This window comes from Lates calcarifer, linkage group LG21 (genome assembly GCF_001640805.2).
Source record: "Lates calcarifer isolate ASB-BC8 linkage group LG21, TLL_Latcal_v3, whole genome shotgun sequence".
NCBI lineage: Eukaryota > Metazoa > Chordata > Actinopteri > Centropomidae > Lates > Lates calcarifer.
The window spans coordinates 6,287,217-6,303,206 of NC_066853.1; the positions used below are offsets into that span (position 1 = coordinate 6,287,217).

The window sequence follows — 15,990 nt, forward strand, 5'->3', positions numbered from 1 at the left end:
CATTTAACGAGAAAAAATGAGAGAGAGAGACAGAGAGAGAGAGCGGGAGGGAGGGAGAGGTGGGGAGTCATTAGGGAGGAGGGACAAATACTGTATGAGAGGAGTGAGGCTTGAAAAAGAGAGTGGTGGACCTGCAGCGCTGTAGAAAGTGAGACAGACAGAGAGAAGCAGCAGAGACAAACAAAACACACACAACCAACCTGACTGCAACCTCCTCTTACAACAGACACACACACACACACACACACAGACCAGCAGGTATACAGGCAGAGGAGTGTACCTAAAACTCACCAGACATACATACATTGGTCTCTCTTTCACACACACACACTCAAGTCAGCAGCAGCATGTTTCGGTGGAGGCTCCCCCAGGCAGTGTGTGTGCTGTCGGTGTGTGTGTGCCTGCTTCTCGCATATGAGGATGATATTGAGGTCAACTACGCTGACACCTACTACAATGAAATCACAGAGGGAGACACACCAGAACGTAAGTAAACTCAGTGTGTGTGTGTGTGTTTGGTAACTAAAGACTTATCTGATTAAGATCCTCAGATGACTGCGGTTGCTGTGTGGTTGGTGTGTGAAATCAATTTCTTGTGCATGCTTTTGTGTGAGAGGTGGGATCAGGACATTAGATTCATTCCGCTTATATGTTCAGTCTCTGTCATTACAGGTCAATACAGTGGAAATGCTTTGCTGGGGGGAGGGGGGAAGCATCAGGAAAAACGACTGACTTAGTCCTAAATCTGAAAAAGATGCACTAAGCACTAGTCACCAAAAAATGGGCAGAAACTGTAAAACTGATAATGTTGAGTAGAGTTGTTCCACTATGATTCTATGATAATATATGTATACGAGATGACAGAGAGCAGAAAAACTGTGAGAGAAGAACACATGTAAATCTATCACCATTGGCATCCAGTTATAATGTAAGCACTTCACTGTTTGCAGAAAAACGAAGAGAAAAAATCAGCTAGAGGGTTGGTGGGTTGGGCTGGTGTCTTTAATAAATCAGCTTATTGATTTAGTGATTGACATGTATGATAACGCTGATTACGTTGCTGCTATTCTGAGAGAAATTAAAGGCTGACACCTGACTGGTTAGTTTATCGAGTACTTTTACATGCTAAAAAGGGAAGACTGAAATACAGAGAAGACAGAAAACAAGTAGCATAGCATGTACAGCACACAGTCAGTTGGACAGAGACAGAGTTTGCATATGAGAGCGAGTAGCATCAAAGAATAGCAGAGGGGCAATACACATTACAGCATGACTGACTGGTCACCAATCACAGAATAATTTATCATCATGAAATTCTTCTCTCAGCTGTTTTAGAGAGCATCACTGTGTGCATGCTCAGATTGTAGATGTGAAGTGTGTGAGACTGAAGAATGTGTGTACATATAGAGAAAGTGTGGGTGCGTGCATGTTTTTGTGCGTGCAGCTGGCCCCTCACAGCTCGCATTTGTTTGTTGTTTTAAACCTAGCAGGAGGTATAATTGCAGCACCAACAGTTAACAGGCAGGAAACTTTGCTCTGGGCACAGCCAGCGATGTGATTAAACGTGATTGAAGGCAAAAATGAGGGCAGCTCAGACACAATGACTGAGAATAGTAAAATCCAAGCACATGAATTACAGCACTAGAGGAAGGATTGTTTCTGCCTACAAGAAAAGGTGGGGGGCAGGAAAGACAAAGAAACACACAAAAATTCATAATGGGCTCACTGGACTAAGGTGAAAAAGTCAAATCATGTGAGTTAAGTACAGTGTGTGTGCAGGTGTGTGAGGAGAGTCAAAGCCTGGAGGAAGACACAGATCATTGCTTTTGACCTGCTCAAATCTCTGAATCTCTGAGTGGAATTTAAATTAATGAGGGTAATATGAGAGAGACCATGACACAGATCATTCTCAGCAGAATACACATAGCAGATAAGTAAACCCATACGTTTAGTTATTCATCTCCCCAACACACCTTGACTGTTGACCAAAGGAGGATACAGGTTACTTCCACACTATTAGGTATTTTTCCATCTGCCTGTACATGTACATATACAGTATGTTTGTACTTAAAGGTTCAGTCCTGTAAAATTGCCACTAATACTTAAGTTAAAAGAAATAAATGAAATTCACTCTAAGGGTGAAACTAAAGATTATTTTCACCAGCATCTACTGTGGCAAGTATATCCTTAATTCATCATTCATTTGTTAGGTCTACAAAATGACAGAAAATGGCAAACAATTCCCATTAAAATTTCCTAAAGCCCAAGCTGATGCCATTAAATGTTTTGTTCCACTGTCCAAAATGATCCAAAAGATATTCAGTTTATACTGATATAACAAAGAGAAAAGCTCTCATAAGTACTAACCCAATCAAAATAAGAATTAAGTGTAGCAGTAGAATTGACTTTACAAACCCTCCAATGCAGTATGGTACCAGAAAAAGTACCAGAAGTGGTTAAAAAAAATCCCAGCTAATGAAATCTAACTCTGGAAGGTTTTTGACAGTCTCTTGAAAATCATTCATAAACCAGTGTCAGACCTTAGCTTTTACTTTGGTAAGTCAGCAGGAGCAGAGTGCATGAACTTTTCTGCCTAATTTACTTTGAACCTTGGGGACAGGCAGCCAAAACAAATCCTGCAGTCCTGTGATATTGCACCTCTAGAATACGTTTGCTGGTATAAACAGGCTCTAATGTTAATCAGAACAGTGTGTTTGACACATATTCTCATTCCTGGATTGTTTTACCCCCTGGTTTTGTTTTACCCCCTTCTTCCCTGTGTTTCTCTCTAATCTTGTTATCTGATCTTGCCAGGAAAACAGCAGCCAAAGTTTTTGGTTTATGAGCCAATTGTCCTATTTCTTTCCCACGTTCTTATCTCTGTCACAACAGCTTGACTTCCTTTTTTGTCCCTAACTATACCCTTCATCTTACCTGCTGTTCGACTATCTATCCCCACTATCTCTGCCAAGGCATTCACAGCAGTCAGATCTTTCAGCAGAATTAAACATTTTTCTTCTATCTTCTCTTTCATTACAATTATGGCCTTAGATCACAATATGTTCAACTCTGATAAAAGTTTAAGATATTTTCTGCTTCCTCCCTCTGAAGCCACATGTGTTCTAGCACTAGCACAATAAGTACACAGAGCAACTGTCTGAACTGTCTGCAGGACAAAATAAATGTTCCACTGCCATCCTAAGGGCACTAAGGGTTTTAAAGTACTATTTTTAAAGCACTACGTTAAAGGTACTTTAAAACCCTTGGTGCGCATTTACTCTGATGTCCCTGATAAACGTAAATGTCCATAAATCCCTATAACTCCAGACCTTACCAGAGAATCATGTTTTCCAGTTTTCTTCAGTATCAAAGTAATACAATGACAGTAGTATGACCTTGGGTGCACTACAAACAGGAATTAGCAACAGCTAATTCAGTTGTCACAGTGAAGTTTTTGCTGCGGTGATTTGGGGTGGCTCAACCGTGCAATATGTGGTAATAGTACACATTACACATATACTTGTGAGTGACTTTAGAGAGCAGAGGAAAGGAAATCTACCCTGGTAAGTGGATCTGCACTGAAGTCTACAAGCTCTTCCTGTAGCTAGCACGTGAACTAAAAATTTGCTTTAGCTCTCTTAGGTATGGACATGGAAGTGACTTCAGCAGGTCTCCAAGCCTCTGCAAAATTACTCATGACTCATGTTTCCTATGAATTATTTAACATTCAGCACACACATGCACTGTAGAACAAGAGAGGCCTGGCACGAAAAATGTGACCATAGTGATCGTGGCACTTGCTTGCACTCCCATGCTGTTGGTTTGTCAACTGCACAATATTGCAATATTGTAGATATCATGACAGCTCTATGCCAATTTGCCTAAATGTAATCAAATAATACAGCCTACACAGTCGCAGTTGCATCCCATTACTGACTCCCTGACACCTTGGCAACATCATGTGAAACTTTGAAAACTCCTTTTCAATAGAAAAGGAAATCCTCCTCTCCACACATACTGTAGGAACCCCAATGATTTAATCTTCTGTTAGATATGTTAACTTTACTTTTCCTCTCCCTCTTTGCACCATTCTCCTCCCCAGCCACACCGAGCTCTTCGCCCTGCAGTTCTCCAGACCTGACCAAGTGGGACAAAATCTTCTCGATGCTGGAGAACAGTCAGATGAGGGAAAACATGCTGCTTCAGTATGCTGATGATATCATCAAGGTGGAGATGGGGTCACTGCGTGGAGAAATGCTCAGGTTGGTTTGGCAAAGGAATGAGAAAAATGCTGGTTTCAAATTAGATGAAATGAGGTTTTATGATAGTTCCACAAATTAGGGCTGAACATTGTGATATTTTATAAACCAAGACTGAAATTCAAATGAAATGTGATATTTGGACTGTGATGTGAAGTCCAAATACTAGTATTGTTATCCTTGATCCATTGAGATAGTAGGGCTGTAACTTACACTTATTTTCTTGATTAACTTAGTAATTGTTTGGACTATGAAATAATAGGAAACATGAAAAATGTCAAAAGAAATCACATGTTCCTGGAGCCTATGATGGAGTCTGACTCAAAGCTGAAACCCAAATATATTCATTTTACCATCATTTTCCAATCAAAGACCTTGAAGAAAAACTGAAAATATTCACATTTGAGAAGTGTTTTTTTTGGCAGTTTTTCCAAAAAAATTACTCAAACAATTAATTGGTTGCACAGCATAATTTCAGCTTTGCTTAAGACCAATATCCTGAATTCACCCAGTTAGTTTTAATGGCAATTGTTTTATAAGTGAATTGGGAGCAACAGCCAATTTCTAGTGCTACAGTGAATATCTTTTACATTGGTCCATCTGGTCAGGTTTGTAGCCCAGTATGGCGGCTCCTGTGGGGTTGCAGTGGAGACAGCAGGAAGAAGGATGGCCTTGCAACTGGAGGGCCGCCTCAGAGAAACCTTGGAGCGCCACAAACTTGGAGCTCAGACTTCTGCTGCTGCTGCTGGGAATTCTGTTGGGAATTCCAACAACCTGGAGCCGATGCTACATCAGCTCCTCTCCGCAGCACGAGCACAGGCCTCCCGACTCACCAAGCTGGAGACCAGCTGCTTCAGCAGTCCTGAAGCTGGGATGGGGATGAATACAAAGACAGGATTCCAGCTTCCAGAGGGTGGAAGGGCTGGGCACCAGGAGCAGGAAGTCACATCACGAGAGGTGGCTTTAGACGGGGTGCTGGCTGCGCTGCAACAGACGAGGGTGGAGCTGGAGGAGGTGCTGAGGTCATCGAGGCAAAGATACCTACCCGCAGGTAAGATACCCATCTTGTCATTAGTAATCAGTGTCTAACTGTGTCTTTGTCTTTACCTTCACCTTTCTCGACAGTGCCACACAAACAACCTTCCACCTTCAGATTTTTTTTCTGCGTTGACACATTCAGGTCACGCTTGAAGTAAAAGAATGAGACCCCCCCTCTGTCTGGCCTCGCTTCCGAACAACTAATCATGCAGCTTGTGTGTGTCCTAAATACCTTTTCCACTTCTTCTGTCTGTCTCCAGGCGTGTTGTTCTCCTTAAGTAGCAACCCATCTTTTTCACATCACTTAGTAAGATTAGTCTCAGTTGCTGCAGTCAAGTCAAACAAGAAGGGGACAGGTATGGGGTCAGCTGTATAATGATTACTTAGTGCCTCTTAGCTCAGACAGATCGGGGCATCATCCATCAATCCACACATTTGCCTTCAGCTATTTTCATTGACAGATAGTTAAAGCTATTTTGGGGGTTTAAAAGATAATAATGGGAACCTATAAAAGCATGAGAAGATAGAGATAATACACAAGCACAGTTTTTGGACTCCTAGTGGACTACACTACTGTTTGTGGTTAGTTAGCAGAGCTACTAGTCTGGTTTACTCTCCATCCTTGAAATAAACACTAATAACAATGCAGCTTGTGACTGAAGCATGAGTCAGTAAACCTGGAGCAAGTTTAGCCCTCCAAAAGGTACCACTCATGTCAGTCAGACAACTTAATTTCCTAGGATTGATCTAATTAAAAATGCAGAAAAACACATTACTCATCTCATGCACGCACACACACATTTACAGTCCAGAAATCGAAGTTTGGCCTACATACCGAGCAGAGAGAGGTGTAATCATTAGATGGTTGCCACAAAAACCACACCAAAGCACCCTGGGAAAGTAGAACCAGATGGAAACCAACATGTAGACGCACACGCACACACACACACACACACACACACACAGACGCATGTTCAAACTGTCTTTTTTCACTGTTATGTTCTGAGTGGCAGAAACCTGAGACAAATGTAACATCAATATTTGGGATCTCCTCTTTTAGTGGGTGGGGAGTGTGTCTACTAAGTGGAGGGGGGAGAGAGAAAGAGGAAGGGAAAGGAGGGGTGAGGGGGGCAGACGCAGACCTCTGCAGAGAAAAGGAGGAGGAGAGAGAAACTAATGGAGAAGAAAAATGACTCAACTGAGAGTGAGGAAGAGCTCAATAAAAAGGATACAGGTTGGGAGGTCTTCTATACCTCCAACAGAACTCATCTGGAGGATAAATTTCCCAGAAAGGACTCATTCTGCATTTTATGTACCAAAAAAATAACCAACAAAAGAAGGTTTCAAAATACAATGTGCATTTAAAAGGTGTTTGAGAGATGAACTGGGACAAGAATGAAATGAAGCAGAACAAACAACTGAACCAGATGACACAAGGAGACAAATGTGTTTGTATGTTGGTGGGGCAGATATCATGAACTGAACTTTGAGGGTCTCTCATTAAACCAGAATGTGTGGAATCCAACAACTGCCAGAATTTAATCTAAGTACAGATAACTTGAGTTAGCTGTAGCTTTAGATCAATTTACAGTTTTTTATTTTCTCTTAGCCATAGCATTAAAATAAAATATCTGTTTTCTCTCTTATGTTGATGACACCCAGTTTTATCTTCCTTTATGGTAAAGATGAACCAACATAACACAACAACAACCTTTAGGACATCAAATGCTGACCAACTCAAAACGTTCTACAGTCGAATGATACCAGCTTTAATTTATAACATATATTAATTTATATACAACCTTTCAAATAAAAACATCCTTATTACACCATACCTCAGTGTCTGGATGTTTTATCCAGCTATAACATTTAAAAACAACTTCGGTGAACTGCTGCTAGTCTTTGGTAGGATTTAGACATTTTTATCTTGTGTAGTTCTTTACACAATCTTGCCTCTTCACAAGCTTCCTGTCGTTTACAAGGTTTAAAACCTTACTATTTGTTCATGAAAAGCCAGATTTGGTGCTTTTACTCTCAGCCTCATGCACTGCTACTGGTCTATTTCAATAGATCTGTAAAATTCTTTGGATCGTTGTGTTAAAGATGCATTTGTGAAAAGTCAACCTAAATTTGCATATGAAAAGACGCTTTTATTCAATGACAATAAACACTATCATGTCTTCTTGTTGCACAGGCTGTGAGATGGCCCTGCTCTTCCCGATGCGTTCCCGTCGAATCTACACCTCGGTCACACCAGATGTCCCTCTCTCCATTTCGTTCTTCACTGTCTGCATGTGGGTAAAGCCAACCACTGTCGCCAACAAAACTGTGCTGTTCTCCTATGGAAACCGTCGCAACCCATATGAGATCCAGCTGCTCCTTGGCCAAACCTCTGCACTTTTCACCATTGGAGGAGAGGCTCACCTGGTGGAGGCACGAGGTGCGGTGACCCCGGGAGAGTGGAACCACTTGTGTGGGGCTTGGTCCTCTAAGCAGGGCCTGGCGAGCCTGTGGGCAGGCGGGAAAAAAGTGGCCTCCACACCTGGAGTGGCTGAGGGTCACACCTTACCCGACGGGGGCTCACTCCAGCTGGGGCAAGAGAGGAACGGCTGCTGCCCTCAATCTCCAAGCAGCGGAACCGGCATGACAGGGTTCGAGGGAGGGTTCGATCCCAAGCTGGCATTTGCTGGGAAGATGACAGGAGTGAACATGTGGGACAGGGTGCTGTCAGAGGAGGAGATTTCCCAGCTGGCTTTGCAAAAGGGAAAGGGCTGCGAGCAAAGAGGAAACATGGTGGCGTGGGGCGTGACGGAGATGGTGCCACATGGAGGCGCTCAGTTCATCTACTAACTGACTTCTACTCTTCATCATTTTCATCAGCATCATCATGATCATAATCTTCAGTGAATATCAGCAACATCGTATTATGTTTTCATGCTAAAACTGAAGAGAGCAACTTACAACTGCTTTTATCATCATCATCTTTGTCCCTATAGTTTAGTGTTTGAATTTTTATGTTGTCTGACTGTTTTATTCATCATCTTCATCGCTATTAACACAAACTAATGCTGCAATGAACTCTACTGGACACGTTCAGATGAGAGAAAGCCAATGCTGTGAGAGACTGAAGTTTATTTTTATAACATAACCTTTTGAACTGAGGCCATAACACACACATACACAGACACGCTGCATTCTTTGTCACACACCCGTACTACACACACACTCGCACTGACGTACATTCAGCTTAGAAAACTCGTATTGTAGCAGGAAACGTGCTGCAAGCAGCATTTACCAAAGACTTAATTAGACAGCAAGAAAGACAAAGAGTCTGTTGTTAAAGTGAATGGGTTCTGAGCCAGTAAACAGAGTAATCACCAGACAGCCATGCAGGAGAGGAAAAAAAGATGTCACAGACGATTACAAGAGATTATCTTGTAACTGTAGAGTGATTTTTTTGGGTTTTTTTTTTTTTTTTGGAGTAACAATGCATTTTCCTTTTTTCCTATCTAGTTTTGTGCAAGTGCAAAATCTGTTTCCCTATTGCATTTTTACTAGAGAACATTATTATCATAAAATATTTACTTTCCTACCATAGCAGTCTTGTAGGTATTGTCATCTATCCCCATTACAACTGAAAGCAGAGCTACCATATAATATGTGATTTTCAAAATACCTGTGTGACTGAAAACTGCTGTATTTGCTTTCACTTCAAGCCTGGCCATTTAGTGACTCTAGAAACAGCTTCAAATGAAATTATCATTATTTTATTATCATCATTTTCTTGAACATGTGAAAATGTTTAAAGCATTTTAAGACCTTACATTTCCAAACCTGTACTCAGTACTAAGTGTTTACATTCATAGGAGTTATAATTCTGCTTTGTTAGGTTTATTTGTCAGTAGTTCTCATTTAATTTTAGGGTAATATATATGTGTGTCTTCTTTTTTGATACTGCAGTAAGTAATGAGAGTAAAACTATCGTATAGTATTTGTCATTGGAGATTGAGATTGTTTTGTTTTTTTTAGTTTGACAAAAAGAAACTGAGGACAATGTTTACAATCTTTTATCTAATCTTTTATTAACTAAGTTGTCTTGTATTATAATGTAAATTGCTTTTGTTTTTGTCTTGTGAAAAAGTGAAATTGAATGTATTTTGTACATAAATATATTTTGCATAACATGACTGGATGAATGGAGAGTGAGTTATGAATAAACATTTCAAGTTATAGTATATCCTTGTGCTGGGTGTCTGGTGCTTTTGTCATTTCAAAATGAAGATGGTGTTTGAATATTTGTCATCTACACATAGTATTTAAGGAGGACTTTCATTTTGTGTGTTGCTGAGGATTGTGGAACTTTACGAAGGACGATAACTAAATGTATCCTTTTTCTTATGATGCTCACAACAGTTACAAGTTGATTCAAACCTTGCAAGGTGGCAAGTATATCAGTGTAAAGCCTTTCAAACACAAGGTGACATACACGGGGCAAGGAAATGCACTAGATCAACATTTGAAAACACAGCAAAGAGGAAAACTAAATTTTGAGTGGTCTGAAAGTTATCACTACTACAGTGTGTTTGCCTCTGTAAACAATGTCATAGGAAGAAGTCTAAATTCTCAAAACAGCAGCAGTGCAAAGTCTGACTCACTGAGATTATGATATACAGTACATTCAATATGAATTGTAGACATATGCCATAAAGATACTATCATAACCTTCATATAACCTTTTATTGATTAAAATACTCTGACCGTAACACTGAAGATACGCTGCACCTGTAGAGAAACAGCATGCACATTTTCTGCTGCTCACATATGCTTATAGTTTACAGTGACACGTCCTGCTACAGGCCCATTAGTGATATATGGCAGGTTTCTCCTGCAGCTACAACAACTGCATAGTCTCCAACTGTTTCTGTAAATGTGACCTGTTACGAAATGGAAACGCCACCTTTCACACTCGCCCTCATCCAACCTGCCCCCCTCCCTCTCCCCACTCTGCCTTCTCTTAACCTTACAAACCAAAGTACAGTACCTACATATGTTATGCAGCAGGGGAGCCAAAAAAGACATATAACTTTGACAGATGACACATTCCAAACTTCAGTGTTTCCTTAAGATCAGGTTATACTTTTAGAGGGAAGGAACTCTTGGCTCTAAATCTCTATGGGGCCAAAGCAATGCCATATGTTGTGAATGTGTGAGTGACATCTGATAATGACCGGGTTTTGTTGCGGCTTACTGGAGCTAGCTATAAAACCTTTACATTGTATCCTCCTGCTGGATTCCTGTAACTATAAACACACACGCATCCTTATAAAACTCACTACACACTGAAATGACAGATATGATGGAAATACAACAAAGCATAAAACGCAAGTCGTGTAACAACACGCTGCCTTCCAAAGAAGACAAAGACTGTAGATAAAATTAGTGTGAACCAGCATGTGGCAACAGGCTTCAGTGATAAACTTGCAGTATAAACACATACATGCACAGTCCATTCATCCTGCTAGCTCATGTAACCAACCCATCACGCCCCGATCCCATGACATCAGCTCACTTCCTGCTGAGAAAAAGAAAAGTCATCTGTTGTTGGTTCAACGTGCTACGTGCGTGTGTGCATGTTTCGGCATGATTACGTGTGTTTGTAGTTGTGTTTATGTTGAAGTTTCTCAGTTCTCTATTGAGAGGGGGTAGAGAGAGGTAGAGGGTTGTTAAAAAGGCAACACGAGGTTGAAACTTTCAGAGCACAGTAGATGAGCCTCCACAGTGAGCTGCAGCAGGGGGTAAAAATTTGAAACTGCCAAAGCTGCATTAAAAACTGCCCAAGGAAACATAAATCTGAACTCGCTATAATACAGCCCTTCAGTGAGCCTTGTTCACTTTCATCCTCTTGCTACTCTTAGTATGTGTGACTCTGTGTGTGTGTGTGAGACATATTCCCCCTCAAGCTGGATCAAAGCCATTGTAAGCATTAGCACACATTTGCATAGAACTTTCAATCTGTCCCATCTCTCTCTCTCTCTTCATTTCTGTTCCTTCCCCCTATTGATTTCTGATTCCCTCCGTACTCACAAACAAGGTCAGGTTTCAGAGTGCGTTAGTTTCTACAATTGTCCCACAGAGTGATTTTATGTAGGAGTGTCATAAATCTATTGGAAAGAAATTTCAGGGTCAAAGTTTTGAAGCAAACATTATGACTGTATCTCCACTAAGTGGCTGACATTCAGGAAACGTAATACATGTGTGTGGACTACACAGTGTAAATACTAAAATGAAACACATTGAAATACTGAAACACACTGATACAACCAGTGTGGGACTTATAAATAAACTGAATTTGACTTTGGGGTAACACTGAGCGCATAAAGACATGGAACAGCCAGTCTCTGAGCAGCACAAAGAAAAAAATGGACAGCTAACCATGATCTTAGCCAAAATATTAACTTTACTGTATAATGAAAAAAAAGTAGACATTGTGAGTAGAAAGTTAAATCAGGACAAAGACAGGCTTTGTGTCTGAGGCACCTTTCAGTTTGAGCCTTTACGAGATAATGCCTTAGAAGAAAATGACAGAAAACAAACAAACAAGCCAATGAGTTCTGTAACTGTGAAAAATGAATCTGAAACATAGAGTTGGCTTTAATACTTGCTGCCATCCTGACCTCTGGGTAGAGCCAGAAAATCCAAATGTGGATAAAATAGTAACAAAAACAGTATCACAGCTTGTCAGTAAGGTAAATACAGGCCCGCTGCCTTTTTTAAGCTTTAATAATTTCTCCTGTGGAGTTTCTTATATATCGTATATAAGCAAGCTATGTAACATTTATAACCAAGACGCAGTACGACTTTGTGTTTCTGGAGAGAAGGTGCAGTGTTTCTTACCAGCAGTTAGAGAAACTGCATTTTAATGCACTTCCATCATTAATATTAAGCCACAAATTTAAGCACAAATGATAAATAGTCTTTTTAGTCTCACATAACTACTCTAATCACAAAAACATCTGATTTCTGTTTTCCCATTGATCTGGCTTGGTATCTCCATTCTTACCCACAGTTTTATGAACCAAAGGTGTAAAGTGTCTTCCAACTATTCAATGCTCCAAGCCCAAAAACCTGGCTACAGCTCACTTGAACCAGACAGCAGAGAGCTAAGCTGTTTCACGTGCTGAGCTGAAAATGTGCTCGGTAGGAGAATCACCATGGTGGGCACCTCGCTCTGGTGTTTCGTGAGATGATTAGCACCACGTGCTAGTGTGTGTGTCTGTGTGTGTGTGTGTGTGTGTGGTGTTAGTTCAGAATGTTGCCAAACACAGACTGATTCACAGAGAAAAACACACTTGCACATGCAAATTGAACAAACTGAGCCCCACATTATCATGTTCACATAATGTGCAACTGAATTATTTCTGGAAAAAGTAAATGCTATTAGCTTGGACCCCTGTGCAGAAAGACCATCGTCTCAATGGAGCCTGTGTGTGTGCTAACAGTGTATGTGCATGTGTGTGTGAAGGCCTCAGGGGTAAACAGATCTCCATCAGGCAGTCTTAACTATGGACGTTTAAGAACCTACACAGCTTTGTAAACTTGAACAGGGTTAGTGCGTTGTAAAAAAGGGAATAGCTTTCTTTAACCACTGACCAGAGGTCAGCTGGGCTCCAGTGTCTGACCCTTCACTCCTGGAGGACTTCCTATCTATCACATTAGTTTTGCTTTTAGAGGATACATGCACTATTTGTACTATGTGGTCATTGGAAAAACATTATTTGTAATTGGAATTATTTGGAATTTGAGTCCTTGTGGGGCTAAATACAGAAATAGTTTGTTGACTGTGTCAGAGTAAACAGCCAAATCTATGTTTGTGTGATAATCGGAAAAAGTTGCATCATTTGATGAATAGAATAACACATGTGCTCAAGATGGACCAGATGTAAACACCACTGTGGCAAATCAATGAAAACACATCAGAAAACACAACTGATCAGTAGAGAGTAGAGATACAGACAAAAACATGTTTAACTGCACAAGACAAAACAGCACTTGTCCTTTTCTCTCCATAATAATTACTTCTTATGTATGAATTTCCATTCAGCTTGTGCCACTCAAAGTGCCATGAGGGAAAAGATGATTTGTAACAGCTGTTATTTGCCATCATTATCCTCCTCAGGGAGCTGACAATCATCATAACAGCATTGGATATAACTATGGCTTACGACAGGATAAGACTGTGGTTTGCTACTACAACTAATGATTACGCCTGTAATTCCTTTTTCCACTCCAGTAAAACAGTTGATCCCATTGTTGCAGGTCTGCTAACAACAAGAACAAACAAGTACTACTTCTACAAGCCAAACCCAAATATCAACCATCAACAACTAAATAAACACAACAGCGCCTACAATAGTCTTGTTAGAGAATCCTGTTAATGTTCATTCTTAACCAGAGCTTTCCTGCAAAGCACTTTCTGCGCCTCTTTCTCTTTATAGTCTCAACAAAAGACACATACCCACACACATACACACTTTTCTCTAAGTGTGTAAGAAGACCTGTATCTAACTGGGGCAGCAAAAACTGAACGGGAGGAGAGGAGACATGAGTCACTGGATTTGAAATGGTAAGACTTGCTAAGAACACAGGTGAATGATTAAACCATGTTTATAAGTCAGTCAAAGTGTAGTTGGCAAATCACAGAAACAACATAGTTTAATGGTCACTGTCCCCCCAACAATAGCTACTGAGTTTTGGCAGGATAAGGATTTAAAATCTGTGTGTGCATGTGTCTGTGTACATGCATGATCATATGTACGTAACATGTGCATGTGTACAGAAATACTCATCATTTTTCCTTCATTTGTTTTTGCATAGTGTGTGTGTTTTTGTGTACACAAGCCCTACCTCCCAGCACGCTGAGTGTTATGGCCTCTGTGTGTTCAGCCAACAGGTCAGCCTTGGCTATAGCAGCCAGGGAGAGATAACTGGACATGTTCCTGCTCAGCTCCCTGTTCCCTCTCTGCAGGAACCGCACCGCTACAGGGACGGCCAGCACCATGACCGACGGACAACTGTAATTCTGAGGGGACACAAAGAGAGGAGGTTGAGGAAACCACAATAGTCAAATACTGTATTCAGGGAAAGACCGAGGATTTTAGTTAGAGCAATGCCAAACACCCATTTTCATATTACCAAAACAAAATGGTTGGAAAGTCCCTGTTCAGATGCCGGGGTATGGAGTACACGTACACAAACAAGAGGACACTGGGCAACTGTGTTCACACAATGAATCTGTTTGATGGAGATACAGTTCTTTCCACTCCTGGGTTTGTAATATAAAAAGAAGGAACAGTAGAGAAGGCTTGACTTTATAGTTCTTACAATGGCCAAGATGACAGGTGCCTGTTCTTTATAGGTGCAAAGGGATTCTCACTGATCCATGCATCAAATAGATTTTTTGTAATTTCAGTACAAAGCAGTAAAAAGCAGTACAAAAAGTACCAGAAGTATTAAGCAGGTTTTAAAACACAAAAGCCATTTATTATGTGATGGAAGTACAGAGGGGAATGGAGGAGCATGAGTTGTATTTGACAGTGCAGTCACTGGCACAGGCTTGAAGAAGTCAGGAGGACGGGGGTTCGAAATGCACTAGCACCCTCAACTGGAGAGTCTGATATCAAGTCTGTTTGAACATTTACTCTCTGTGTGTTTGTGTGGAAGAAATGAGACAACCAAAGGAGATAGATGCTGAACCCCAGCCCCCATAAAAAAATAGCCTTACATTTTAAAGCCCAGTGGCAGCTATTGCATAGAGTAGATTTGCTCTTACAGCACAAATCCTCCTCTGTACACCCTGCATGACATATCATCTCTCTGTAATATTCACTGCTCTCCTTGGATACTGTCTTATATATTTTATACTTGTGCATGCACATCAAATTAAGGATACCCAGAATGCCTTTCAACCTGACCTGTTGATATTTCAGAGAGTTCAGGAACTGTAGTCACTCTTCCTGCCATGCCTCTATTCTGCCACATGATGGCAGTATAGACACTGTACCCACAGAAAAATGATCATCCCACCACTCAAAATAACCATCAAACAATCCATCAGTCTGCTTTACACACATTTATTTGACAGGTCCTAATTTTAAAATATGTATGCATGTAAGTAAAAGCAAAGTTTAAAAAGCAGTTAAAAAACAGATTTATTATAATAAACCTATAATCTATACATCTATAATAATATTTATTATTATTTTGTAGTGTAATTGTGATTAAACTGTTATTATTGGAAGCTCTGAGCTATTTGTGTTATTGTTTACCCATGTTATACTGTATGACAGGGTATACACTACATTTAGTCTTAATTTGAGGGGGGTAATGTAAAGGCAGTGGATGTAAATCACTAGAATCCTCAGAACATTTTTGCCCCCTAGTAGACTCTTCATGTATGGATGTACAGATTTATTTATCTGTCCCATCTCTCTCACTTTCATCTTACCAGGAAGAGTCTCTTTAATGTCAGGCACAGCACAGATCAAGGAGTCATGTAAAAAAAAAAAAAAAAACTCATCAGAAGCCAGAAATCTGTGTGCATATATGTCTGTGTATGTGCCACTGAAAACCCCTCTTCCTACAGTCTGTTGCTCACTTCTCTCCTCCTCTCTGTGGGAGTTTCAGTGGAAGGGTG

At 40.6% G+C, this 15,990-nt stretch overlaps 2 protein-coding genes across 2 annotated transcripts in view; one reads left to right on the forward strand and one right to left on the reverse strand.

Annotated features, from left to right (window-relative positions):
• Nucleotides 1-15,990, reverse strand: part of veph1 (ventricular zone expressed PH domain-containing 1) — a 76,036-nt gene that overhangs the window by 50,176 nt on the left and 9,870 nt on the right. The window contains exon 4 of the mRNA XM_018681179.1: nucleotides 14,202-14,376. Within this exon, the coding sequence (XP_018536695.1) occupies nucleotides 14,202-14,376 (175 nt within the window). The remainder of the gene's footprint in view (nucleotides 1-14,201; nucleotides 14,377-15,990) is intronic.
• ptx3a (pentraxin 3, long a) lies at nucleotides 94-9,534 on the forward strand. The gene is made up of 4 exons (XM_018681181.2): nucleotides 94-486; nucleotides 4,103-4,262; nucleotides 4,868-5,310; nucleotides 7,492-9,534. Exons 1-4 carry the CDS (start codon nucleotides 348-350, stop codon nucleotides 8,145-8,147), a joined length of 1,398 nt encoding a protein of 465 aa, XP_018536697.1. The 5' UTR covers nucleotides 94-347; the 3' UTR covers nucleotides 8,148-9,534.

Coding starts and splice junctions, on each gene's coding strand:
- ptx3a (XM_018681181.2), top strand. CDS start 348: ATGTTTCGGTGGAGGCTCCCCCAGGCAGTGTGTGTGCTGTCGGTGTGT. Junction 4,263..4,867: donor CTGCGTGGAGAAATGCTCAG/GTTGGTTTGGCA, acceptor CCATCTGGTCAG/GTTTGTAGCCCAGTATGGCG. Junction 5,311..7,491: donor GCAAAGATACCTACCCGCAG/GTAAGATACCCA, acceptor CTTGTTGCACAG/GCTGTGAGATGGCCCTGCTC.